The sequence below is a fragment of the Pectinophora gossypiella genome, chromosome 20, assembly GCF_024362695.1.
Source record: "Pectinophora gossypiella chromosome 20, ilPecGoss1.1, whole genome shotgun sequence".
Classification (NCBI taxonomy): Eukaryota; Metazoa; Arthropoda; class Insecta; order Lepidoptera; family Gelechiidae; genus Pectinophora; species Pectinophora gossypiella.
In genome coordinates, this window is record NC_065423.1 from 10,381,168 (window position 1) to 10,408,434 (window position 27,267).

General features: G+C 37.7%; 2 protein-coding genes across 6 annotated transcripts in view; one reads left to right on the plus strand and one right to left on the minus strand.

Annotated features, from left to right (window-relative positions):
- Nucleotides 1–27,267, plus strand: part of LOC126376186 (unconventional myosin-XVIIIa) — a 338,390-nt gene that overhangs the window by 68,858 nt on the left and 242,265 nt on the right. The window contains exon 1 of one of the 4 annotated variants that reach the window (XM_050023407.1): nt 8,430–8,548. The exons of 2 other annotated variants lie outside the window; for them this stretch is intronic. The gene's annotated coding sequence lies outside the window, so the exon portion shown is untranslated. Of the gene's footprint in view, nt 1–8,429; nt 8,632–27,267 lie in introns of those variants that run through there. One more of the 4 variants, XM_050023406.1, reaches the window with a different exon arrangement.
- On the minus strand, nt 396–2,407 carry LOC126376297 (uncharacterized). Of its 2 annotated transcripts, none has more exons than XM_050023620.1 (3): nt 2,159–2,407; nt 1,408–1,649; nt 396–1,098 (listed from the first exon to the last, which is right to left on the minus strand). In XM_050023620.1, the coding sequence occupies exons 1-3, from the start codon at nt 2,319–2,321 to the stop codon at nt 667–669; spliced, it is 837 nt and encodes a 278-aa protein (XP_049879577.1). In that variant the 5' UTR covers nt 2,322–2,407; the 3' UTR covers nt 396–666. The 2 variants fall into 2 exon arrangements, with proteins under 2 accessions (XP_049879577.1, XP_049879578.1); XM_050023621.1 differs by lacking the exon at nt 2,159–2,407 and adding an exon at nt 1,752–1,942.

The window sequence follows — 27,267 nt, forward strand, 5'->3', positions numbered from 1 at the left end:
TCTCCTTGAATTATACTTTTTGTTTTGATTATGCTGATATCCAAAGAAAACTTCATTATTTAGTTCGTAATATTGAAGAATAAAAACTTATGTTTTCTTTGAAAAATATTTGGTTTTAATTATCCTCACTATCAGAAACAAGCAGTTTTCATCGTTTTCAGCCATTCTTACTTTAAATTTTTTTAATAACTAGGAGAGATCCCGAAAACCTCGGGTTTTTTCAATTCTTTCGTAACCGTCTGCCGCGTTACTGCATAAGTGCGAAAGAGACATTCCCCGCGCTCTCCTTTACTCCTTAGCGGCTTTCGAGTACGACCATTTAGAAGTAAGGCCATGGGTGAATCCCTATACACTATACACATACACAATGGAACATCCCAGAATGATACAAGGTATTAAGTTTACAAGTAATTATTCTATAATTCATAGTTTAAACATTTAAATCTTTTAACGTGTTACATACTTTGTATGTTACAGTAAATTATTATGTATTAATACAATAACTAGGTACCTATTTATTACTTACACACTCACAATTTTACTTCAAGTTTCTAATTAATCTTCAAGTCTCTGTATTAGGTACTCATTTTGGAAAAGTTGGCAGTAGGTACTATAAATAACCTTAAGAATTATTATTAGCACAAACATTAAAATTGTTTATTAAAGTTATTGCATATGTCTGTCAAAACTCTGCATCTCATATTTAGCAATGACATTGCACACTTCCATTTTCACTTTAGGAATCAAATTCGGTTGCAGTTTCTTAACACTTGCCGCCATACTTCTAAAGAACACGTCAATTTCATTCGTGTTTTCTTTTAGAACTTTCTCTATAAGTTTGTCTATCACTTGTGACCGTTGCTCCGGGGTCTTCTGATCCTCAACATACCCCACAATCTTGGGTCCACTCATCAAGCAGGATATAGGCTTCGGTAGTATTTTTATTGGAGCTATGTTCCGAGGCATCGGAGTTGACTTCTTTCTGCCAACATTCTTCTTGACAATTTTCTTCTCTGGTACAGTCTTGGGCAGGATTTTAATGAATGGTTCATTCTTTATGATGTCTGATGGCTTCTGAGGTCCGTCTACCACAGTTATCTGAAAAATTTGAAAAAGTAGGATTAATTAATAGGCAGTACAATAATTATGGATGAAAGTAGTTTATTATACTTTTGTTTTTTAATTATATAAGAATAATGAATGATTTGTTATGTTTGATATTGATGTGCACAAGTCTATTTATACACCTTTGTGCATGGCTTTTTGGAATACAGGATGCTGTGTTAAAATCTTTGCTTATTTTGACACATACTCATGCCTGTAATCCCTAATGGGGTGGCCAGACTCAGAAGTAATCAATGACAACATGCAGCCACTCTACACAGGTAAACTTTTAAAACAGCTCACCTCATAATACTCCTGATTATCAGTTATAACTTGCTCCGTGTCCATAATAGTTTCTTCTAGCTGATGTCCGTCCTCCATAATAATACCCTCTTCAAGTACTTCCTCTGCACTGTCCGTGGATAGTCCATCAAGGAATTGCAGCTTCTCAAAGACACCGGCTTTTGTCCTGTGTACTGCACCAACCCTCTTACTCCTCATATAACCATCTCGAAGTCCTCGCCATCGTTTCTTGCATTCCTCAACTGAAATGTAATTACACATGTAGAATTTAGTTTAATGTTTAAGATCTGTTTTGTTTACATGGGTGGGTAGAACTGAATAAAAAAAAATAGAAGGTAACTTACACTTTTTTTTAAGAACTCCTAATATGAAGAACATCATATCCCGAGATAATAACATTTTACTACCTACCGCCTGTTCGCAACTAATTTTTTCTACTTTTTAGTTGTGAACTAATTATTTCTACAACTCTTAGTAGGTAGGTACTAAATGTCACGATTTTCTGTACAATCGTGAAACTGAAAGCATTAACACTTGTTTGTGCATCTTTACTAGTAGGTCACGTACCTGTACGTAATCAAAACACATAATTTGTAGGCTCCTTTGATATATTTAACGGCTAATTATTTTGTTTATACTTTCAATTGATTTATCAATCAAGTCACAGACAGCTGATTCTAAATAACCTCTTTTGCTGTAGTATATTGCAGCACGAGTTTTTATGAGCCAATCCAATGAATGAAAAACTCACCTGGTTTGCTCAGAGCTTGAGCGATGGTACGCCATGTCGTCTCCCGCGCTAAAATGTTTTTTCTTGATGGATCTTGAATATTATACAAATGGGTGTGAGGTTGCACTAATTCTACCAATGTTTCGTCTTCTTCGCTTGACCAGCCGAAGGCGTTCAAAGGCATTTCAAGCACACAAAATTCGTCTGCGTCAAGACGTCAAAACAAAATGTCTGCCACCTATCACGTACGAAAATAGACGCGCTGCGCAACACGACGTCACACGGTATGAGAGTTTCTATTGGTTGTTCGTATGACATTATGGCGCTTTTCTTGGCGGGCAATAGCGGTACTAACAGAGTGCGTATAAAAGTATTTCTACTTGCCGCTAGAGGGCATTTTATGTAAAGCTTCAATACATGTAATTTTATTTTTATTTCTTTAACAGCCCACTAGATGGCGTTAAGAATTCCTAATGCGCCATCTATTACTAATTTATAGAACGAGTTTTAGTTATATTATTACAATCAATTTTCGACAGATGGCGTTGTTAAGCTCCTTACAACTTCACGCCTTACTTCTTACAGGGTAAACATAAAGTGCGGGGAATGTTTGTATGAAGTATTTGTATGTTAGGTACGCAATTTACAAATTATTTTTAATACATGAACTGATAATAAGAAGATCATTGTTTTTAAAGACGGTGTTTTCGCTTTCGACTTTTCTTAAATAGCGTGATATAGGATAAGTGTTTTATTTTAAAAGCAATGTTGTATATTAATGCTATTTCACAATATTACACTTAGTAAAACAAGCCCTCTTATAAGATACGGGACTAAGCTTTCTTATCAGCTAGATAAGATAAGATAAAATTTATTGCGTAAGTATAAACTTTCTTATCAGCTCTTATCACATTACGTATTAGCCACTTATCAAAGAGCTTATAGAGCGAGCTTACTTCACTGTTTGGTCTTGTATCTTACAGATTAGATATTAGGCATAGTTGCATCACTGCATTCCTCCTTAGTCTTTAGTGACAGAGAAATACAGTACACCTTCTTACCTACAAGGTACCTACGTAAAATCTCTCTTCTGTCGCATGGGTTGTTCCACCAACCCCATCAACCCACCAGGGTTTCTATTGACCCGCCAAAGGCTTCTAACAGGGCTCATGTAACGACTACTAATTTACATCAGTAAGTAGTGACCGGGACCAACAGCTTGACGTGCCTTCCGAAGCACGGATTATCTTATTTTCTGACAAAAAGGTGATCAGTCATGTCCTAACCAAACCAGGGATCACAAAGTGAGCGTACGTCAAATAATAAATAAGTTATAGAAAATTAAAGTTTAGAAGTGATAGCGCAGTTCGGAGAATGTGTGACTTGCATCGGCTCGGTCACTTAACTATTGAATTCGACTTTATGAGTTTGTATCATAGCTATTTGGTATCGCGTTGTCCAAAAACCAGCACTGCAGCAGCATGGTGGAGTATGCTCCACACTCCCTCCAGTTGGTTGAGGGGCGGCCTGTGCCCAGCAGAGTTAGTTTGACTGTCTAGCCACCAACTTGCTAATCAGAGTAAAAAAAAAGTATAATTATGCATATAAACTAAATAAATACTCTATCGGAAGATAAAATAAGTACCCACACCTCACCGAGCTTTCTGTTTCTGTTGCTTTCTACGTATTCATATATAATCCCTCTAGCATTATCCCGTTTTTCACAGAGTCCGCTTACCTAACCTGAAGATTTGACAGGTCCGGTTTTTTACAGAAGCGACTGCCTGTCTGACCTTCCAACCCGTGAAGGGAAAACCAGCCACATGCATTTCTTGGGAACGTGGGTTTCCTCACGATGTTTTCCGCTGAGCACGTGATAATATTTATGATCCAAACATGAATTCGAAAACAGATTCGACAATCATTGGTTTAGGTCTGTGCTGGAATCGAACCTGCGACTTCAAAGTGAGAGGCAAGCGTTCTATCAACAGGGCTACCACGGCTCCACGGTTGCTTTCCTCTTATTGTTTCTGAAAAAAAAAAACTTTTTAATTAATTTATTTTCTTTATAAAATAACTGCATAGTATATCTTCAGATACAATCACAGTTATATTAACAACAGCCAGCCGCATAGTATTCTAACTATTCCAGTTAATTATTGTCAGTTTTAACTTTAACTCTAACTAAATATAGATCAGTATGTTCTGCTTATAATTATAACTTATCAATTTGGAATCCGTAGTAATTAGTATAGTGTTGTGGATGTAAAGTTTATTGTTAACTGGATGTTCCATTTTTATAAAAACATACTTACTTTACAATATTACTATAAAATAATATAATAAAATATCATAATTACTATTTAATTATACTACTACTATTACTACTAGAAAGAAAGAAAGAAAACATTTATTTCCATATTGGACGCCACATTAACAAACTTACATTTACTTAAAAAAAGAAACAAAAAGACATAAATTATTAAGGATATTAAACTACTATACTATTATTGTTACTATTTATTTTTTTATAATATTATTTATTTATTACTATGTATGATATTACTATTTATTTTATTATTTTTGTTTTTACTTTTCAATATTTTTTATACTTTTTTATAATTTTTATCTGTGGTCAGTTCTAATAGGATTTTTTTGTCTATGATACTATGAGACTTCCTCCTGCGCGTTCGTTGATTATAGGTATATTGGATCGTTCAGTTTTTTCAGTGTACTTTCTGCAGTGTAATATCCAATGCTCAATAAACTATATTTACGATGCCGACCGCCGGCGTGGTCGACGAATTCCCTTATTCAGCGCTTATCGCTATCGGCCCACTAGGGTCGATTAATTCTTTCAAATGTAATCCTGTCAGACGACGCCTTGACCCGAGATTCGCGCCCCTCGGGCTTGTTGTAAATTTAGTACCGACTGAAAGCCCTCAGCGCTCCCCATTTGTTCGGCCAAGTAGCTAATGCCATGCGGCAAATCTGCAATAAGTCACGTAAAATAAAACTTCCTCTTCTAGTAAAACTACGCCTGCGCACTGCATGTAACGTACACATCGTGGTTCGGATCTTTCCTTTGAAGATTCCACTAAACGATTACTGATGAATGCGACCTATTTAAATTCAGTTGCCTACAGCCACCGCTTTTGTAACTGTCTGTACGTTGTTGTACGTACAAATAAAAAGATGTTTATTTTTATTTTTTTATTAAATGACTAGCTGTTACCTGTTCGTTCGCGTGCCACCTTACTATTTGGTTTTTTTTCTTCCCTTTTGTGCGCAATCTCACCTTTGAATAATAAGCATTTCATGTGGTGTATTGGTATCATTTTAGGTAAGCGACCAGTGTCGCTTCCTATTTTGTGCCTTAGTTGGCTAGATCCTGCGGCAGCCTCCTTCTTAGTCTCAGTTGTGTGTGCTCATCCATGAGCGGCCTGGCCAGAATATTGGGATGGGCTGTTATTCTGTTTTTGTAAGAGCAGCTTACATTTTTTAACTCTTCATATTGATAAATCCTACTATTAAAACTATAGAAGTTTCATACAAACTTGGCCGCCCATTTTTAACCCGTCAAGGGTTGAATTTCGCAAAATACCGTCTTAGTGAGCATCTACGTCCTAAAAGGAACCCCCATGCAAAATTTGAGACTACTAGCATTTGTAGTTTCTGAGATTTCGTGATGAGTGAGTGAGTGACCTTTCGCTTTTACTCATCCTACCCGTGTGGTCCAGTGATTGGGCGTTGGGCTCACGATCCGGAGGTTCGATACCCGGTGGGGACATACCACAAAAATACTTTGTGATCCCTAGTTCGGTTAGGACATTACAGGCTGATCACCTGATTGTCCGAAAGAAAGATGATCCGTGTTTCAGAAGACACGTTAAGCCGTTTGTCCCGGTTACTACTAATGCAAGTAAGTAGTCGTTACATGAGTCATGTCAGTGACCATTGGCGGCTCAATAGTAACCCTTACACCAGAGTTGATGAGGTTGGTAGTCCACCTCACAATCCACACGATAGAAGAAGAAGATCCATCAAAGTAGCTAAAAGGAAATTCTGCAGATAAATAAGAGTATATGTATATAAGAGAGAATAAGAGTACTAGTTACTGGAGAATCATAACATAAGCTTGAAACCTAAAAGCACACCCCGGATACTACATACAAACAACCTCGTTTTAAACAGACACTACACATTGGCGTTATCGTACACGCGCATCTGTGTGTGTGACGTGTGACGCCATACGATTCAAGTCTAAACTATGTTCGAGGGGGGTGAGGTAAACCTAGCTCAGACGCTGGTGGGGAGCGGCGGTTGCCGTTCTATACGTAGTATCATTCCTTATTCTATGATATGAACTTTAGGTTACATACGAAATGGCAATATTACATTAGTTTAACATTACATTTGTTTACATAAGCGAACATAACAGACGCAAATTGAGGTAGGAGTGTATTTGAAACTTTCTAATACATAGTAAACAGATATTTTATCTATGTTTATGAATTTTATGATATTTCTCAAATGTACTCTTTCTACCTGTTAAGTAGAAACGAGTAGATATTTATGTAGGCGACTTATAAGAGCCTTTCTGAGGTTTATTTTAGCATTATAACAAGCTGCAGCATCACAGTCGTATTCGCGAAGCGGTAGGCAGTGTATAGTATTCAATTTTTTTTTTTATTCACATTAAATAGGGTTTTACAGATGTTGTCCTACTAATAGTCGCTTATAAATTTTGGAAAATATAGTTCTAATACGTACATTTTGATTAATATTATCAAAATCATTCCTATTTGTATATATACAGGGTGTTTATGGCATTAATCTATACGACCTTGATCGATCCTATGTATACAGGGTGTAATGATATTGTAACGAAAACTTCGAGGGATGAATCAGACCAAGATTCTGAGTTGATATTAAGTGGAATTTTCCGTCGCAAATGTACGAAACTGAAAATAATTAAAACAAAAACAGTAAAACTCTCACGAATTTTCCGACAGGAAATTCCACTTGATATTAACACAGAATCATGGTCTGAATTATCCCCCTCAGTATTCGTTACGATGTCACCAACACCCATAGGTACTCTGTACCTACTTATATATCACACACAATGTACACATATACGTACATCGTGGCCAGATCTTAAAATTGATCATTTCATGATGTGTTCGACCTTTTCATGGAATAGTCATATTTCATGAAATTACCAACTAAGTTATACATAGACCGTATCGTTAAAACGTCAACGTTTAATGATATTTCAATCAACGTTTGGCCATATCGTTAACACAGGCGGTGTCCATAGCGAATAGTCGATTGTTTTAGGTTCAAAATTATTTACCTAATCAATAAATTGTACAATTACATCTATTCATCGATTATAATATCAATTAAGTTTAAATATAATCGAAACCAGCGCCACTACTGGTGGATAATGTTACTAATTTTACGATAAGATCACCAGCGTTTGACCGTATCATGAAATAATCATGCATTTAGTTGCTCATATCGTTAAGCGTTTAGTGTTCATTGATCTGGCCAAACTACATCATGATGTGGCCAACGAATGATATTCAATTTTATGAAATATGGCCATTTCATGATCGAGCACATCATGAAATGATCAATTCTATGATCTGGCCACGACATATGTTTTAAACTTTTAAGTTTCATGTAATAGGGCGAGCTTATTGCCATTAACACAAACCCTGGAAACAACGTGATATCAATTATAAATGATTCAAACATGATTTCATACTTATAAATTAGAATTCAGAGATTTAGAACTTGAGCAGGGATAAATAAAATGTGATGTAAATAAGTACAAAAGGGCTAACGGGGATTGAAATGAGAAATTGATGTTCGATACGGAGACACAGTCCACCGAACACCCTAAGTTCCGAATGATTGGTGACGAGTATCATTGCTATACTAGTCCAACGCTGCTCCACTGCGGGTTGGTAGAGGCATTTGGCCTAGTGGCCCGGGCCCAACGATTAAAGAATTTGGAGGAAGCAAGGGAAGTGTGTCAGGATCGACATAAATGGAATTCCATAGTCTCTACTTACCCCGGTGCGAAATAGGCGTTAGTTTATATATGTGTATTTATTCCTATACTACTTACGCCAGCGAGATGGGAAGATTATGATGGGGTGAATAAGAGTGATTTAAAATCATACATCTTAAATGCACAATACTCCTATAACATATAAGCAGCATGGTAGTTCCATAGATAAGTAGCGGCTTCAAGTCTCGCGCGTCAAGCGAACGAAGTCGACAAACAGTTAAAATCCGCGCCGCGATCACAGCGCACGCGCCGACGCGCCAGTTACCGCTTTTCAAATTTGAATCTACGAACTTGTGTATTCTAAAGTTCTAAACAGTTTTAAAACGGTTAGTTTTTTATTTAAAGCATTTTTTGTGTACGAATTTTAAACAATATTCGAAAATTAAAATTTGAAACGGTTTTGAAATTGGTTCGTTTATTCAAAAAGTTTTTGTTTATTTTGAAATCAGAATTGGTTTTGTTAAGTGCCAGTGTCGTGATTGTGATATTGTTTATGATGTTCGATGCAGATCGGCGATTCGGAATCGATATTCATCATAATCGTTACGCCTGTCACTGTTGACGGCTAGTTAAGTTGTCAAAGTCCAATTGCAAGATATCTTACGAGTGATTTCTTCTGCGCATGGGCAATGCAATATTTCTATATTGTCGATGGTACTAAATAGCAGTTAGTACTGCTGAAATTCAAATCTTTTATTGACAGATTTTTTTTATATTATGTTTTTATGACTGATTTCTAAATATTGATGGTATTTACGCAGCAAGTAATAATAATTAAATAATTTATTAAAAAGAGAAGTAACTTAATTATTTATTAGTAGTAGGGAACTAAATAGTTTTTTTTTGCGTTGGCTAGGCATTAGCCCAAACACCTCCACCAACCCACCGTGGAGCGTGGTGGAGCAGAGTAGGAAACAAAATTAAACATTTACATTACATTTTTACATTACAAAACTAACGGCACGCAATAGCGTATAAGTAATAACTTATGGCCGTTTTGATAAATAAGTAGGTTATGTAAAAAAGGGCCATCTCTCCCTCATCTATCGTGTGGGTTGTGAGGTGGAGTACCAACCTCATCAACCCTGGTGTCAGGGTTACTATTGAACCGCCAATGGCCCCTGACATGGCTCATGTAACGACTACTTACTTACATCAGTAAGTAGTAACCGGGACCAACGGCTTAACGTGCCTTCCGAAGCACGGATCATCTTACTACGGCCATAATAGTTAAGTATTATAATACTGTCATTGTACAATTCTGCGAGTGACAGTCCATGTCACCGTGACAAGTCTCCGCGCGATTGTGGTGTCAAGAGGCGTTACACAAACGTCTAAATAATTAATTCGTTACTGGCTAATTGGTTGTGTAAGAACTTGTCTCATATCGGCGAAGATTAGAGCTGTATGCCTTTATAATCTGTATTGCCAGCCTTTTAGAAAACTCATTATTTGTCTTAAATTGTGTGTGTGAAACGATCGATGAATGTAACGTAACTTAAGGAACAGTCAAATAATGATTGAAATAGAATAAATAGTTTTAAAGTTATTGGTCGAAAAACGGTTACATGAAATAAAGTAAAAATGTTTCCTTCTAAATATAAAAATGTTTTAATGTAGGTATGTGATGTGGCTGTACTTTGTAAAAAAACTAGCGACCCGCCCCGGCTTCGCTCGGGTGCAATGCTGAGGAAAAAATGAAATTATTAAAGACATTACATTAAAAACCTCAAAAATAACAGTATTTCTCCACTATTTCATGGATTTTATTATACATATAAACCTTCCTCTTGAATCACTCTATCTATTTAAAGAAACCGCATCAAAATCCGTTGCGTAGTTTTAAAGATTTAAGCGTACATAGGGATATAGGGACAGAAAAAGCGACTTTGTTTTATACTATGTATGTAGTATTAAATAAATAAAGTATTATTAAATATCATTATGTTATTACCATACCGTCGCGTCATAGTGTAAAACTAAGCGCCTTTTTGAAAAATCACATTCTGGAATTATTTTCTTCAAGAAAACTTCAATTCAATTCATTCAGAGTAAAAATTGACATACATTTTACTTGGATTGAAACTAGTTAGTCAATTGCGTGGTTTTGTTAAAAACAATCTCTTCCGAATGTGATTTTTCAAAAAGACGCTTAAGTATATGTGAATAAAGAATAATACTACGTATAGAACGGCAATTCTCCGCTCCCCGCCTGCGAGTGAGCTAGTTTTACCTCACCCCCTCGAACATAGTTTAGACTTGAATCGTATGGCGTCAGACGTCACACACACAGATGCGCGTGTACGATAACGTCAATGTGTGGTGTCTGTGTAAAACGAGGTTGTTTGTACGAAGTCTCCGGGGTGTGCTTTAAGGCAACGATATTTAAAACCGTCTTTTTACTAACTTGTCTCAAATACATTTACTCAGTGGCAACATTAATCCGGTTACTTTGCATAGACTCATAACCTGTTGACAAATATTACGCATAAGATTACTGTAGAGTTGTATTAGCAAACATAATAGATAAACTTGATAACTGAGAGTATAATGTCTGGTTTCTACGGCTTGCGTCGTGAGCTTTGAGCATTATTTGATCTCGATTCAGAGCTACTTCGAAAGCGCATGTTTGACACATTATTGTTGCGTGTTACTGAGCTGCTATAGTAAATATAATTCAAGTTATTTATGGGACCGCAAAGAACGCAACTTCCACCAACCCGTAGTGGAGCAGCGTCGAAGAGAATGCTGTATTCTCCGTTTGATTGTGAATGAAGAGAACCATGCACGTTGTACATTTATTCTCGTTAATTATTGTGGATTTGAGCTAATCTGAAGTGGAAATAGGCGGGACATGAATGTATTTTATTTAATTTTTATTAATAATATTTATTTTATTTTATTTATTAGGACATTAATAATTTTAATTTTATTTTATTATTAATTTTATTTTTAATTATACTTCGCCGCTTCATTCGAAGATATAAAGTTAACCATGTAGTCCTTTTAACCTACTAGGCACACATCGCACGTATTTTAGAGATATTGATTTACTTAATCGATACCATAATATTTTTCCAGTACCTACATCCCTAACAGTATGGCCAACAAACGTCATTCTTTTTTCGTGCGAGGCTGCGCACGCACGTATTGTAACTTTATCGTCGTTCTAAATACCTTAGTGTCGTTATTTTTCAAATATCATGCCGAAAAGAAAACATTGTGATGATGGTGACAAAATTGAGCGTTACAAACGCAAAATCAGAAAACTGGAAGAGAAATCTCGCCAGAAAGAAACGCGAAAACGTGTCATAACTTATTCATCGTCGGATTCCGAGAAAAATTCAGGTGAGTTATAATTTTATTTTTACTGGTTTTTTGTATAGTTATACAATGCACCTGGAGGTTGACCGTGGGTCATCACAAAGGTAGCTAATCTTGTCTGGAGGTTAACCGAGGGTTATCACGATGACATTCCCATTTTGTTTGGCCGTTTGTTTTACGGGTTACGGTATCGTTACGTAATACACCTAGAGGTTGACCGTGGGTCATCACGATGGTAGTTCATCTAGCCTAAGAGGGTAACCGAGGGTTATCACGTAGGCATTTTATAATTACCTACAATTAACATTAGTAATTATTTTTTCTCATACCGTCAAACTAAAACGCTAAGAGGTCGACCGTGGGTCTTCACAACAGCAAGATGATTGATTTATGTTTACACTGCGTCGGGTAGTCAAATATGATGTTTCAATAAAACTGAGAAGTAAACCGTGGGTTGACTTACAGTTAAGCAGTTAAAACATTAATTAGTGTCATATACGCCATTTGTAACATTACGTGACATGGTATAAAAGACTACCCTTCATTACATTATGTCTTATATCGGTTTTAGATGATGAACAACCGATTAAGGACGTCGAGGCGGCGGAGTCCGCGGAGGACTTACTCCCGGACGACCCCGCGCCTGCAGAAGACAGCGCCAATGCCGACTCTGTTGAGATTCCCCAACTTGATCCGGAGATACTCGCGGCGCTAGGTGAATCTACGCAAGATACGCCCAACTTTGGCCCTAAAATACACGATAGCTTGGCACAACTGTGGTTGCCAATATTACGTAAAGGTCTTGATAAAGAGGTAAAAGAAAAATTGCTGAAACAATTTTTAATACCTGAAAACTGCCCTCTACTGAAGGCACCAAAATTAAATCCCGAAATATCGGCAGTAGTACCGGAAGCTAGTAAGGCTCGCGACAAGAGAGTTGAGACCGTTCAACAGCAGCTAGGCCTGGGTATTACGGCCCTCAATAAAGGACTGGAACTCCTTTTAGATGATGGACAAAATAGGCTCGAAGCCATTAAATATCTAAGTGACAGTTGCCGACTCCTGTGTGAGGTGCACTTTACGGAGACCGAGGCTAGGAAGAAGTTTGTAACCCCCGGATTGAACAAGACGTTCTTAAATATAGTACAAGATGTAGAAAGGGATGAGATGCTTTTCAGTAAGAAGCTTCCTGAAAAGATCAAAGCATCTAAAGCAATTGAGAAACAGGGGCTGCAAATTAAGAAGCCCCCTCCATCTAACTCAAAGCCGAATAATCCTCCAACCTCACAGCCGTCAACAAACCGTTCTCGTCAGTCGGGAAACTGGTCGAGCCCCCGTTACTCCTCGAACAGAGGGGGGAGGGGGGGAGCGAAACGGACATCATCAGCAGGTCGTGGCAGGGGCACGCCAACGGCGACCCATTCGAAGCAGACCAACCAGAGCAAGCAGCGAGCCACAACGCAACAGCAATAGAGGTACACGCAGGCAGAATCCATCACTTTTATGATCGTTGGTTAAAAATCACTGACAATCAAGTAGTTCTTGAATGGATATTAAACGGTTATTCTATCCCCTTCGCCGGTGAAGTCTTACAAACCTCTTCCCCGGTTTGTTCAGTGGCACCCACTGAAGAAGCTGATATGTTTATAGCTATAAAGAAACTTATAAACCTAGGTGCCATTTCAGAATGCAATAGGTCCAAAGGCGATTTTATATCTAGTTTCTTCTTGGCACCTAAGCCGAACGGGGATAAAAGGTTTATTTTGAACTTAAAGTCGTTGAACAGATTTATAGTCAAGACTCATTTCAAAATGGAAGACCATAGAACAGCAGCTAAACTCATACCAAGAAATGGCTTCCTAGCTACGGTAGACTTAAAAGAAGCGTATTTTTTAGTCCCGATTGCCAAAGATAACCGAAAATTTTTGACCAACCGTATGAGTTTAACGCTTTGCCCTATGGTCTATGCGATGCTCCAAGAGTTTTTACAAAAGTAATGAAGGTAGTTACAAACTATCTTAGGAATAAAGGTTATAAATCTGTTGTGTACCTAGACGACATATTATGTATAGGTGATACGTATAGCGAATGTTGTCGTAACGTAAAGGAGACCTGTAAGTTGCTAGAATGCCTAGGATTTGTTATTAATCACAACAAAAGTGTATTGAATCCCCAACAAACTTGCCGGTTTTTAGGATTTATGTACAATTCAGTGGATTTGTCGTTAAGTTTACCATCCGACAAACGATCCAGCATTTTGCAACTTATCAAAAAATTCACCTCTTTGCCTAAATGTACTATAAGGGATTTTTCACAATTGATTGGAGTTCTCACAGCAGCATGTCCAGGTATAAAGTATGGTTGGCTTTATACAAAGGCGTTGGAGCGTGTGAAGTTCTTAGCCCTACAAAAGAACAACAATTACGAATCAAAGATTAAATTACCTGCTTCAATTTTGACAGATCTTTATTGGTGGGAACAAAATATAACCTGCGGTAAAAACTCCATGAGATTGAAAGAGACTTTTGACCTTGAGATATATACAGACGCCTCTAGAACAGGCTGGGGCGCTTTCTGTAACGGCAATCGCGTAAATGGGGGGTGGAAAGACGACGAGACCTCTTTCCACATAAATTACCTCGAATTACTTGCTATCTTCATGGGATTAAAATGCTTCGCCGGAAACATTTCAAATAGCTCTATCTTGCTTCGGGTGGATAACACAACAGCTATTAGCTATATCAACCGCATGGGTGGAGTCCAGTTTCCACATTTAAATAACCTGACTAAAGATATGTGGCAGTGGTGTGAGAGACGAAACATTGTGCTTTTTGCATCGTATATAAATACTCGCGACAACATTGAAGCAGACGAGGAGTCTCGAAAAATAAACATTGACACAGAGTGGGAACTATCCGATTGGGCTTTCCAAACCATAGTTCAAACTCTGGGTCAACCAAAAATTGACTTGTTCGCCTCTCGCACCAACGCCAAATGCGAACGGTACATTTCGTGGAAACCAGACCCTGACGCTATAGCTATTGATGCTTTTGCGATTAACTGGCAGTCTGAATTTTTCTATGCATTCCCACCTTTTTTCTAATTCTGAAATGCCTTAGAAAAATCCTTGATAATAAGGCTACCGGTATTTTAGTCTTTCCCTATTGGCCAGGACAAGCATGGTTCCCCTTGCTTAAATCTATGCTTACTTCAGAAATAATATATTTCAAACCTAACAGGGACCTTTTACATTCCCGTTTCAGAACGCGTCATCCTCTACACCGCAGTCTTACCCTGGGGGCCGCGACGCTCTCAGGCTTGCCCTTACAAGACGGAAAACCCCGGAGGTAGCATTAGATCTGATGCTAGCTTCAGTATCGGAAAATACAATGAAGCAATACTCCGTTACTTATAAGTTATGGTGGCAATTCTGTCATAAAAATAGCATCAACTTATTTGAACCTGATATTGCATCTGTTATTACTTTTCTAGTAGATCAATATAATAAAGGATCATCATACGGTTCAATTAATAGCCACCGGTCTGCCCTATCGTTACTCGTAGGGAATAACGTAGGCTCAGACGAACAAGTAAAACGGTTATTGAAAGGAGTTTACAAACTGAAAACACCTCGTCCCAAATACAACAGTACTTGGGATCCGCAAGTCGTACTGAATCACATTTCTCAGTGGTATCCTAATTTAGAAATTTGCCTCGAACTGTTGACTAAAAAGCTTGTGGTGTTACTGGCTCTTTGTACAGGGCATAGATTACAAACATTGTCGTTAATAAAAATTAACAATATTTGTACTTCTTCTTCGGGACTAAAAATTTTAATTACTGATATAGTCAAAACGTCAGCAGCAGGTCGAGACCAACCGCTTTTGGTTTTGCCATATTTTGTGACCAACCCTGCTATTTGTCCGGCTAAGACCCTCGAGGATTATCTCTCGGCTACAGCAAATTTGCGTCCTGAAGGTACAGATAACCTTCTAGTGTCATACAAAAGGCCACATAAGAAGGCCACATCTCAGACCATCGGCCGCTGGATCAAACAGACGCTGGCGGTGAGCGGCATCGATGTTGCCGTGTTTGGCGCGCACAGTACGCGACATGCCTCCACCTCCGCTGCCGCCACCGCAGGCGTCTGCGTCGACACCATTCGTAAGGCGGCTGGCTGGACCAGCACATCGCTAACCTTTGCCAGATTTTATAATAGGCCTGTTAGCGATGATGGTGTCTTTGCTCGAGCGGTGGCTGGTGAGACTTCATCGTGATTATAACTTAGTATATATACTCATTATACCTATTCGTAATTATTGAATTATAATACCACAATTTTATGATGCCTCTCTATGGTTATTTAAGACTTAATTTATTTAGAATTAAGTTTATTTTTGTTGATTAGATTTAAAAGATAGTGCTAATCGAATAAACGTTTCCTAAGGTGATAAATGTTTTTCTTTATATAGAAAAATCTCTAAACATCTACATGGTTAACTTTATATCTTCGAATGAAGCGGCGAAGTATAATATATGATCAAACGAACGAAGCGAAGTTCAATCAATATTATACGAGTCGCTTCATTCGAAGATATAAACACCCTCCCACCGCAACCCCATACACTTACAAAACGTTATTATTCGGAGTCTTACTCTAAACGAATGACGTTTGTTGGCCATACTGTTAGGGATGTAGGTACTGGAAAAATATTATGGTATCGATTAAGTAAATCGATATCTCTAAAATACGTGCGATGTGTGCCTAGTAGGTTAAAAGGACTACATGGTTAACTTTATATCTTCGAATGAAGCGACTCGTATAATATTGATTGAACTTCGCTTCGTTCGTTTGATCATATATTTTACTTATATAATTTAATTTTAATTTTAATAATAGAATCTAATCTAATGTACTTATGATTGTGGATATTAATCTGAAATAAATAATAATTTGAATTTTATGCCGTATGCATCCGGATAAGTGGGCCGAAATTACATCTGGTTGGACCCCACAAGGTCGTCGAGGTCGAGGAAGACCAAGATGACGATGGAGGGACTAGATACCTACCAGAACACCTGGCAGAACGATGCCCAAGATAAGGGAGGGTTGGAAAGAGAAGGGGGAGGCCTTTGCCTAGCAGTGGGATATTAATTAGGGTACAAAAAAAAATTCTGGGTTTACTACATAAAATTATGGCATTAACTACTTGGCCGGTTACACCTTATCCACATCTTACTAATCTGATCTTACTAATATTATAAATGTGAAAGTTTGTGAGTATGGATGTTTGGATAATTAAAACGCATAATAACGGGTTCTTACCGCGTTTAAATGGGGATATGAGACTCCCGATATTTCGACACTGTTGCAAGTGCCATGATCACGGGATGACTGATGAGATTGGAGTGGGTAGGTAGTTGGTATGATAATAACCGCGTAAACTTAAAACAATGGATGTTTGGATGTTTGTTACTCTTTCACGCAAAAACTACTGGATGGATTTAAATGAAACTTTTAAATAATGTAGCTTATACATCAGAATAACGCATAGGCTACAATTATAAAGATATTGTGTGAATTGACCAAAATGTGACGATAAGTGTCAAGTAAGTAGGAAAAAATCTACCATCTGCTAGCAATCCCGGCGTGCGCTGACAAAACCGTTACACATATGTAATGTATGATATGATGGAAATGTTTATCTTAGTCCTGCAAAGAAGCCCGCATCATCATATATATATATATATATATATATATATATATATATATATATATATATATATATATATATATATATATATATATATATGTTACGTGTAAGAAAAATCGAAAATTCTTACCTCGGAAACTAAAATCCACGCGGACAAAGTCGCGGGCGGCCGCTGGTAATATTATAAATGAGAAAGTAACTGTCTGTTGACAGCAGGGTTGATGAGGTTGGTAATTCGCCTCACAACCCACACGATAGAAGAAGAAGAACTGTCTGTTACCCTTTTATTTGTAAATAAGTATGTACAAGGCTTCTATTTCCTTAACACTTTCAAGAACAGAACGTCTAATGACGTTCCGATTCCAAGTTGACATACTCTCATACTACCTATTATGAACCATCAATGACCCATGGTCTCTGTCCGTGAAAGGGTTAATGTCACGCGGCAATCATCGTATTTCCGAATAATATTAATTTCCATGTTCATCAATTATCAGATTTATCGTATATCAGAATTTAAATTCAGAACGAACTACTTTCTTGTTGTTTTATTCGCGCGGGAAAACTAAACAAAATAATTGATGAACATGGAAATTAGCATTCGATATTTGAAATGATATTTGAAATGCAATAATTGGCTAGGGACATTAATACTCGTAAAATAGACGCACTGTAAAGTACGTATAGTTTACAAGTGTGTATGGATTAGGGGTAATCTCTATCTCAGAAGGATGTTTTTATCACCTAACATAAAATTTAACGTGACACCCATTTATTCGTCCGTCACCGTAAGGACTGAAATACTTACCCGACTGAACATTAGGCCGACATCTTGTATGTATTTATATCGTTTGAAAGCAAAAAGGCGATTAACGGTGGCCCACTCCTGATTTGTGTTGCCAGGTGAAAAAAGGAGAGATTATGAAGTAGATAGTTTTGTAATGCAGTAAGTATTTGGAAAATTAAATTATGCTAGTTAGATACAAGGATTACCTAAGTTAATTACTTAATTATGATTGTTCGTGAACATTATAAGTAAATTACATGCATAATTATAAGACTAATATGAATTCAATTTCATTTAATTCAAATTATTTCATACCTGTTGAAAGTATTTTTGAAATCGGGCCTGTAATTTTTTATTTTTTCAATACAAACAAAAATAAAATTTTTTCCTCTTTATAATATTAGTATAGATTCACAATAATTTAAACGTGGAAGTCAAAAAGTGTGTTTAATTTAAAATCTTTTACAGTTTGAAATAGTTTTTTTTTTACAACTAGGTATAGATTGTATAGATATTTTTCCCAGTTTTAAAAGTGTGTCTACCTCTAACAAGTAAAGACTTTATAGCAACCGATAAACCAGACCAATTCCGATCTGAACCCGCTAAAAACGGGACATCTTCTCACCCAACACGGCAACTGTCTGTATATGGCGTCGGGATGGGTGCGTGTGCGCACTATTTTGGTCGCCGGCGCATTCCACCGGGATGTGGGTTAGCTAGGATATGGAACTGTGTTTACTGCGCCTTTAGTGCTTGCAACTATTTAAAGTACATGATGACATGTTAGTGAGATGTTGGGCTTAGAGTTAGACACTACATAGTTGATACTTGGTACGATACTATGCAAAATAAACCGTCTTGAATATTTTGGTTTTTTCACTGATAGAAGGACAGACAGAGGCTTTTTTGCCATTTCCCCCGTACGGAACCCTACAAATAAAGTTGATGGTAGGGCTGATAGAGGAAGACCTAGAAAAAATAATAAAAAAGTTTATTTAGGTAAAATCTACGACACACATATACATTTACAACATTAAAATATACACACATTAACATTAATATTTAAGTAGTTGGAAAACATAAAGGTATAGGAAGGACTTACATTGACCAAATTGGTGATGTCCTTAGAAAAGGTATAGGTAGTACGATCTACTCTGAACCAGTGTGAGGGTTTGTAGCGATTGATGAATGTGGAAGAAGTAAGAGAAGTTTATCACGGTTGAAGCAAATGGAATTCTATAGTCTCTGCTTGCCCTGTAGGGAAATAGGCGTGAGTTTATGTATGTTACCCTAAAAATCTGTAAAGAGCAAAGTCTACAACCGTTTGGCCGCTCATCATCGTGATCATCATGAGGTTACTCTGGAGTTGGACCACAGAGGTTGTCTGATCTACGTTATATAGAGCGACCGAAACCAAACTACGACTTGCAATCAACAAACAAAATCCACTTAGTTGACACTGTAGGTAATAGAAAAAGTATATTTGCTCTGCCCACTCCCAAAGGTCAGAGGCCACTGGGTGGGTAACTGGGTATGTCAAGCCACTAAAACGTTTGTTTGCTTAAAAATTTCACTGCACTCGAATGCTACCCACACTGTAATGCTACCATATGGCATAGAGATTTTTTTTATTTCAGATAGATAATAACATACAGAATACATACATATAGGGAAGAGAGGAAGGGGTAGACCTAGGATAACATTTATGAAACAAATAAAAGAGAAGGTGCAGGTCGTGTCGTATCGGGAGGTGAAGGTTTTGGCGGGAAGAAGAGAGGAATGGCGGTTACTCCACCGACAAGAGCGCAGCTCTTAAATAGAGAGAGAGAGAATAACATACAGTGCTTCATTTTTCTTAACGTCCATCTCGCATCGCATTTCCGAACATAAACGAATGCTAATTTCCATGTTCATCAATTATTAGATTTATCATGTATCATGAATTTAGAACTTAGTACTTTATTGTTGTGGGAATCAAAACAAAACAACAATAATTCTGAATTCAAATTTTGATACATGATAAATGTAATAATTGATGAATATGGAAATTAGTATTTGTTTGTATTTGGAAATGCGATGAATGCTGAGGGGCATAAAGAAAATAGAAGCGCACACGCGTATGTACGTGTAAAGAATGGCAACTCTTCGCCCCCCACCAGTGTCTGAGCTAGGTTTACCTCACCCCCCCCTCGAACACAGTTTAGACTTGAATCGTAAGGCGTCAGACGTCACACACACATATGCGCGTGTACGATAACGTCAATGTGTGGTGTTTGTGTAAAACGAGGTTGTATGAAGTGTCCGGGGTGTGTCCTTAGTATGGCGGAGAGTTAGTACCTATACGCAGTATTATTCTTTATTCTAAGCATGTAGCATGCAATAAATATCAATATATCCGTCTATTGATTATACATATAGATATATAATTTAGTCACACTTGTCAACATTCTGCCTATATTCAATATTTTCAATAGATATTATTAGTATTGGCGTATGTCGCCTTGACTAACAAGCAAGAAGTTGTCGTCCCGATTAGTTCTGCAAATGTTTCATTTGCATATTAATAGCTTTCTTATAATATTTAGCCTCATATGCGTTTCTTATATTCATATAAATACAATATCTAAAACGGTTTATTATTCACATTACAGGAGGAAAGACAGAAAAATAAGAATTTGGAAAATAAAATACTTAACGCTTGGATCAAATCGTTCAAATTATACTTCAAATCGACTTTTACTAGACATTACAATATGTTACGACGAAGGTTACAAAACAATAGAGACATCTCCATAATATACACGTTTATAATATAATAAAATAGAAAATACTTTGGGCGGGTATCTGGTATCAGTATATTAAAATAAAATGGATGAATGGATGATCGGTTATGTGCATTCTCATCGAGCGCTAAGTATCAATATTTATTTAAAACTAAGGTGTTTTCTCTTAGAAACAAAGTCGCCCCCACACTTTCCCTTTCAACAAGATTATGTATACTTAAATATAGGTAGTTTTCACGCTCATTTTCCATACAATTTATGGAATTCTGTTTTGTATGGAGTACGAAACAGTTGCTCTATAGATGTTTTCGCAAAACCGCGCGATATGTAGGTAGAATTTTAATTAGTTTGTTTAAGAAAATGCGACTTTGTATTGAAGTTGAAATGTTTACTTATCATTAACATAGCATAGCATCACGCCTGTATTCCCGAAGGGGGAGGCAGCCCCCTCGCCAGCTATGTTTGAGTCCCATGTAATAGGGGGCGAATTTATGGCCATTAACCGGGCACAAGTCCTGGGAACCACGTGATATCAATTATCTATAATCCAAACATGAATTCAAACTCATGAAGTCGAACGACCTCCGTGGTCCAGTGGTTGAGCATCGAGCTAACAATGCGGAGGTCCCGGGATAGAATCCCGATGGGGAAATATCACAAAAATCACTTTGTGGTCCCTAGTTTCGTTAGGATATTACAGGCTGATCACCTGATTGTCCGAAAGTAAGATGATCCGTGCTTCGGAAGGCACGTTAAGCGTTGGTCCCGGTTACTACTTACTAATGTAAGTACATAGTCGTTACAAGAATCATGTCAGGGGCCTTTGGCGGCTCAATAGTAACTGACACCAGGGTTGATGAGGTCGGTATTCCACCTCACAACCCACACGATAAGAAGAAGTTATCACACGATAGAAGAAGATCGGGGTAGTCAGAAGTACATCCATCTCGCGATGAACTAAGTACCCACACCTCACCCAGCTTTCTGTGACGCATACCTATCTTATACAAAAGCCTTTGGCTTTGTCTACCTCAGAAGTACCTATGTTTATGTATGCCAGCCATTAACATAGTTGCGAACAAACAATAGGGCTTATGGAAATTCCCCCATAGATCAATCGTGTCACCATACGTTTCAGGCGTCAATCAAGTAAATCATCGTCCGCCATGCGCCCGCGGCGGCGTGTGAAGGATAACCAGTCAAAGCGATTGCGATGCAGTGGATGTATTGAGTCTTCCATAGTCGTGACAACTGTAGAGCTAGGGCCAGAATCTGTGTCGTGTTTATCAAAGTTTACAAGTTACACGTTTACAAGCTGCAAGTTACAAGTTTATGAAAAAATGTAGAGGGATTGTAAAATATGTGAAATAAAAATTCACACTAACGTTACGGGCACGTTAAGCTGTTGGTCCCGGCTATTAGCCGTAAAAACACCTCCACCAACCCGCATTGGAGCAGCGTGGTGGAGTATGCTCCATACCCCCTCCGGTTGATTGAGGGGAGGCCTGTGCCCAGCAGTGGGACGTATATAGGCTTTTTATGTATGTATGTAAAAATTTACACTTGTTACATGTAATTTACATGTGTAGTTTTGGTAGTGAGATTGTGGTCGAAGTGGTGAGTTGCTGTTGCATTTTCTTGTCATTTCTTCTCCTCACCTTGCGAAATGACGTAAATTCAAAAAGTTACATTGACCTTCAACAAGTTTATCCATGATAATTACGTTGAATAAATGATTCTGAGTTCTGATTTCTGAAACGCGAGCCTATTTTAAATTTAAAAAAAATGCACTAGTTGCAACCCTGCAGTATTTATATTATTAGCTAGGCACGCAGAATTATCTGTCTGTATGCAAATCCTTGCAGGTGTAGCGATTTGTATTTGCATAAACTTTGTTATGATGGTACGGTAACAACAGCGTTTTATTTCTGTGACATTATATGAATGACATTCAAGTGAGAACATAACAACATGAGCTCACGACTATATCCCAATTGGGGTAGTCAGAGGTACATCCATCGCAAGATGAACTAAGCACCCACGTCTCACCGAGCTTTCTGTTAGACCAACGTGATATGGTGAGCCGTATCGCCTATAATGGTCGAGCCAACTGTGTTAGTGGAAACTGCACGTAAGATCATTGTCCCGTTTTTCACAGGGTCCGCTTACCTAACCTGAAGATTTGACAGGTCCGGTTTTTACAGAAGCGACTGCTTCTTTTTCTGTTTCTTTGCACTTGATATTAACTCTGAATCATAGTGTGTATCATCCCCATCCGTATTCGTTACGATATAAAAAAAATTCAACAAAAATAAAAAAAAAATTGTAAAAAATAAAATAAAAAATAAATATAAATTAAAAAAAAATATATAAATTGTAATTGTTGTTATAAATTGTAATTGTAGATCACTACAATCTATCGCCTACTAGTATAACCACAATTTATTTATAGCAAATTAACTACAGCAATAAATCGTCTCAGAAATATGTCAATCCGATACTTATCTAGAAATCTCATAGGAGAGGAATGGAAGGACGTGCGCTACGGACGTATTTCTAATAGTTCATGTCACAGACAAGCGCCATTTAGCGAAAACGGGGTGTAACAATTTAGCTAGCTGGCCACATATTTTATTATAAAAAATATAGAAACAAAATGGAGTAGCAAGAACGATGCCGTTTTATTTTCCCGCTCCTTATATTCATTATCTCTCTCTCTCTCTCTATTTAAGAGCTGCGCTCTTGTCGGTGGAGTAACCGCCATTCCTCTCTTCTTCCCGCCAAAACCTTCACCTCCCGATACGACACGACCTGCACCTTTTCTTTTATTTGTTTCATAAATGTTATCCTAGGTCTACCCCTTCCTCTCTTCCCTCAATTTTTCCTTCTATAATGTTTGTTATAATGAATCGTGTCGTATCAGGTATATTCATTATATTCAGCCAAATATATCCAAATCGAATATCTATTTCTTCATGTTTCTTCAGTTCATTTTACGTGATATATGTTCACCGTTTCCTTTTTAAGACTAACTTTAACTACTTCCAAGGAGATATCTATTACCGGATCATAGGTTATATCTTTACCTTAGAGTAGCTACAACTTTATTACTACTACGTTTTATGTTTTATGTATGTTTATGGTAAGTAAGATGTGTTGCTGTTGCAGTTTCTTGTCATTTCTTCTCCTCAGCCATAACACCTTGCGGAATGACGTAAATTCAAAAATGTTACATTGACCTTCAACAAGTTTATCCATGATAATTACGTTGAATAAATGATTCTGATTTCTGATGATAAGTAAGAGGGACATATCACAAAAATCACTATGTGGTCCCTAGTTTGCTTAGGAAATTACAGGATTTACAGGCTAATCATCTGATTGTCCGAAAGTAAAATGTGCCTTGCTTCGGAAGGCACGTTGAGCCGTTGGTCCCGGTTACTACTTACACATTAAGTACTTAGTCGTTACATGAGTCATGTCAGGGGTCTTTGGCGGCTCAATAGTAACCCTGACACTAGGGTTGATGAGGTTGGTACTCCACCTCACAATCCACATGATAGAGTCTATAAGTGGAAAGGACCAAACATGCTCGTATTCAGAAGTCGTTAGTAGGTGTTGAAAACACGTCGATCCCAACAATAAAACAAAGAAAGTATTATATTTATCGCTTCCACCGCCGTGCTATATTTACAACGGAGCATCCCATAAATAAGCGGACACAATTCAATCAATAAGGGGGTGGGCAGAGCTATTCCTGCCCAGACGGAATGTTAATCCTACTTTATATTGAGTATTATAGACTGAGTATACAGGCCGGCGGAGTATAACGGCCTCTGTGGTCCAGTGGTTGAGCGTTGGTCTCACGTTCCGGAGGCACCGGGTTCAAATCCCGGTGGGGACATAACACAAAAATCACTTTGTGATCCCTAGTTTGGTTAGGCCATTACAGGCTGATCGATCACCCGATTGTCCGAAAGGTAGATGATCCGTGCACGTTAAGCCATAATTATGTCTTGAACTAAACCTGAAGCTAATTAATTAGGAAGTACGAATCGCGCGAGAGAAACCAAAAGCCAAACCAAACGATTCCCAATAAAATTAACATAGTAATATGTATACATAACATAAATAGCCTATATACCTACGTCCCACTGCTGGGCACAGGCCTCCTCTCAATCAACCGGAGAGGGTATGGAGCATACTCCACCACGCTGCTCACTGCGGGTTGGTGGAGGTGTTTTTACGGCTAATAGCCGGGACCAACGGCTTAACGTGCCCACCGAAGCACGGAATCAACTTTCGGAAAATCAGGTGATTCAAGCCTGAAAAGTCCTTACCAAACAAAGACAGTCTCACAAAGTGATTTCGACAATGTCCCCATCGGGAATCGAACCCGGACCTCCAGATCGTGAGCCTAACGCTCTTACCACTAGACCACGGAGGCTGTATACATATACATAATATCACGCCTATTTCCCACAGGGGTAAGCAGAGTCTATAGAATTCCATTTGCTTCGATCCTGACACACTTCTCTTGCTTCCTTCACATTCATCAATCGCTTCATACACGCACGCCGGTGCAGAGTAGATCGTACTAAACCTTTTCTAAGGACATCTCCAATTTGGTCAATGTACGGTCACGAGCATTAATATGTATATACTTTAGTACCATGTCACATTAACTTTTTTGACAAATTGAACTGTAAGTCTCACTAAATGTCAAATATGTTAGTGCGATAGAGTCCTAAAGTGGGTACATTATATTGGTCATGACTGTACGTCCTTCTAGGTCTACCTCTGCCAGCCTTACCATCAACCTTCTCTTTATATACCGCTTTCGTAATCCTATTATCCTTTATCCGCTCTACGTTTCCAAACCAACTTAACCCTTCTCAATCTTAGACACTATATCGTCTTTTACACCACATCAAATTAAGATATAATCAATTAATTAATATTATAAACAGTCTAAGCCACGATCACACACAACATACGCCCATAATCCCCATGACTTCTAAGAAATAATTATAATTACCTACCACAGATTCAATCATTATGATGATGTGTTTATATCTGTAATTCTTAGGAAATGATTTTAAAATGCTTTGATATTTCTTAAAAAAAATCTTACCTAATTCCTTAAGGATGTCATAAATTGGGGATGTGGATAGGAAATGATAGGTTTATGTAGAGTTTGTGTATAGAACTGAGAAAGTGAAGCATAGATTTACTACTTCATTAGATTGAACATCAGCGCTCAAAAGTTGGGACGCGTTAATATATCAACCACTGGACCACAGAAGCCGTTATATTGGCCCCGATTCCTGCAGACATCTCTTAATTTTACTTTAAGTTATACCTGTCATTTTCTTATCCGCCGAAAAGGAAAGGGACGGATGATTGACAGCTCTTAATTTTAGGAAGAATGCGTAAATAAATGAATAACCCGGGCGAATTTTTAGACGGTTGTTTTAGATTTGTGCTTAAAATTGACGTGTGTTCCATAAATTTTATGCTTGTCGATTACCCGTCCCCTTTCCTTTTCGGCGGATAAGAAAATGACAGATATAACCTAAAATAAAATTAGATGGTATTTACAGGAATTAGCACCATTGTGTTGTTATATTTGTGTTATTTTTTTGCGTACATTTTTTTAAAATTTAAAACATAGGTATAACATCTTAACTTACGAATGACACACTCGTAATGCATAAGTACTCGTAACACAATGGATGAGACAAATAATTCTAAGAATTCACAGAAGGATATAAGGATTGAACTAATATAACTGGCGAACCGGCGCCGCGGCAGACCGTTGAATAAATTATACAAGTTATAGTGTCGCATACATACATACATATACTTACGCCCGTAATCCCCAATGGGGTGGGCAGAGCCACAAGTAATCAAAGACAACTTGCAGCCACTGTTGATACGATGTCGTAAGCTGGATATGATGAACCTTATGGTGATAAGGGAGCCTATCGCCCATAACATTAGTCCATCATGTTAGAGGACACAACCTGAAGAAAGTACTTACAAAGAATTTTTTTTTGGGGGATACCCCATAACATTAGTCCATCATGTTAGAGGACACAATCCCTCTGTCGGTTTCCGGTATTTTGTTTTTAATTGATTTATAATAGTTATTTCTTAGGCCCGATCTCCCTATCCATCCATAGGGAAGGCCCGCCCCAGCAGTAGGGACGTTAATGGGCTGGTGATGATGATGATGATTTCTTAGTCTACGTCAACACTGTCTCACTTTTGTCCTTTTTTTTTATAGCGTCGCGGTTTCGATTATAAATATTTTACGAGGCATTTGCCTTCGTTACAATACTGCTAATGACATGTTACGTGTGACTGTGTTTGACATTGAACTTTGAATATTTTTTTCTAACGACTTAAAAAGAGATGGGGAAATACAGTTTTGT

What these genes read in the sequence shown, in the direction of transcription:
- LOC126376297 (XM_050023620.1), bottom strand. Translation starts at nt 2,321, where the DNA reads ATGCCTTTGAACGCCTTCGGCTGGTCAAGCGAAGAAGACGAAACATTG. An exon ending in TCAAGCTCTGAGCAAACCAG is followed by an intron (nt 1,650 to 2,158) that starts GTGAGTTTTTCA and finishes ATTACATTTCAG; the next exon opens with TTGAGGAATGCAAGAAACGA. An exon ending in ATAATCAGGAGTATTATGAG is followed by an intron (nt 1,099 to 1,407) that starts GTGAGCTGTTTT and finishes CAAATTTTTCAG; the next exon opens with ATAACTGTGGTAGACGGACC.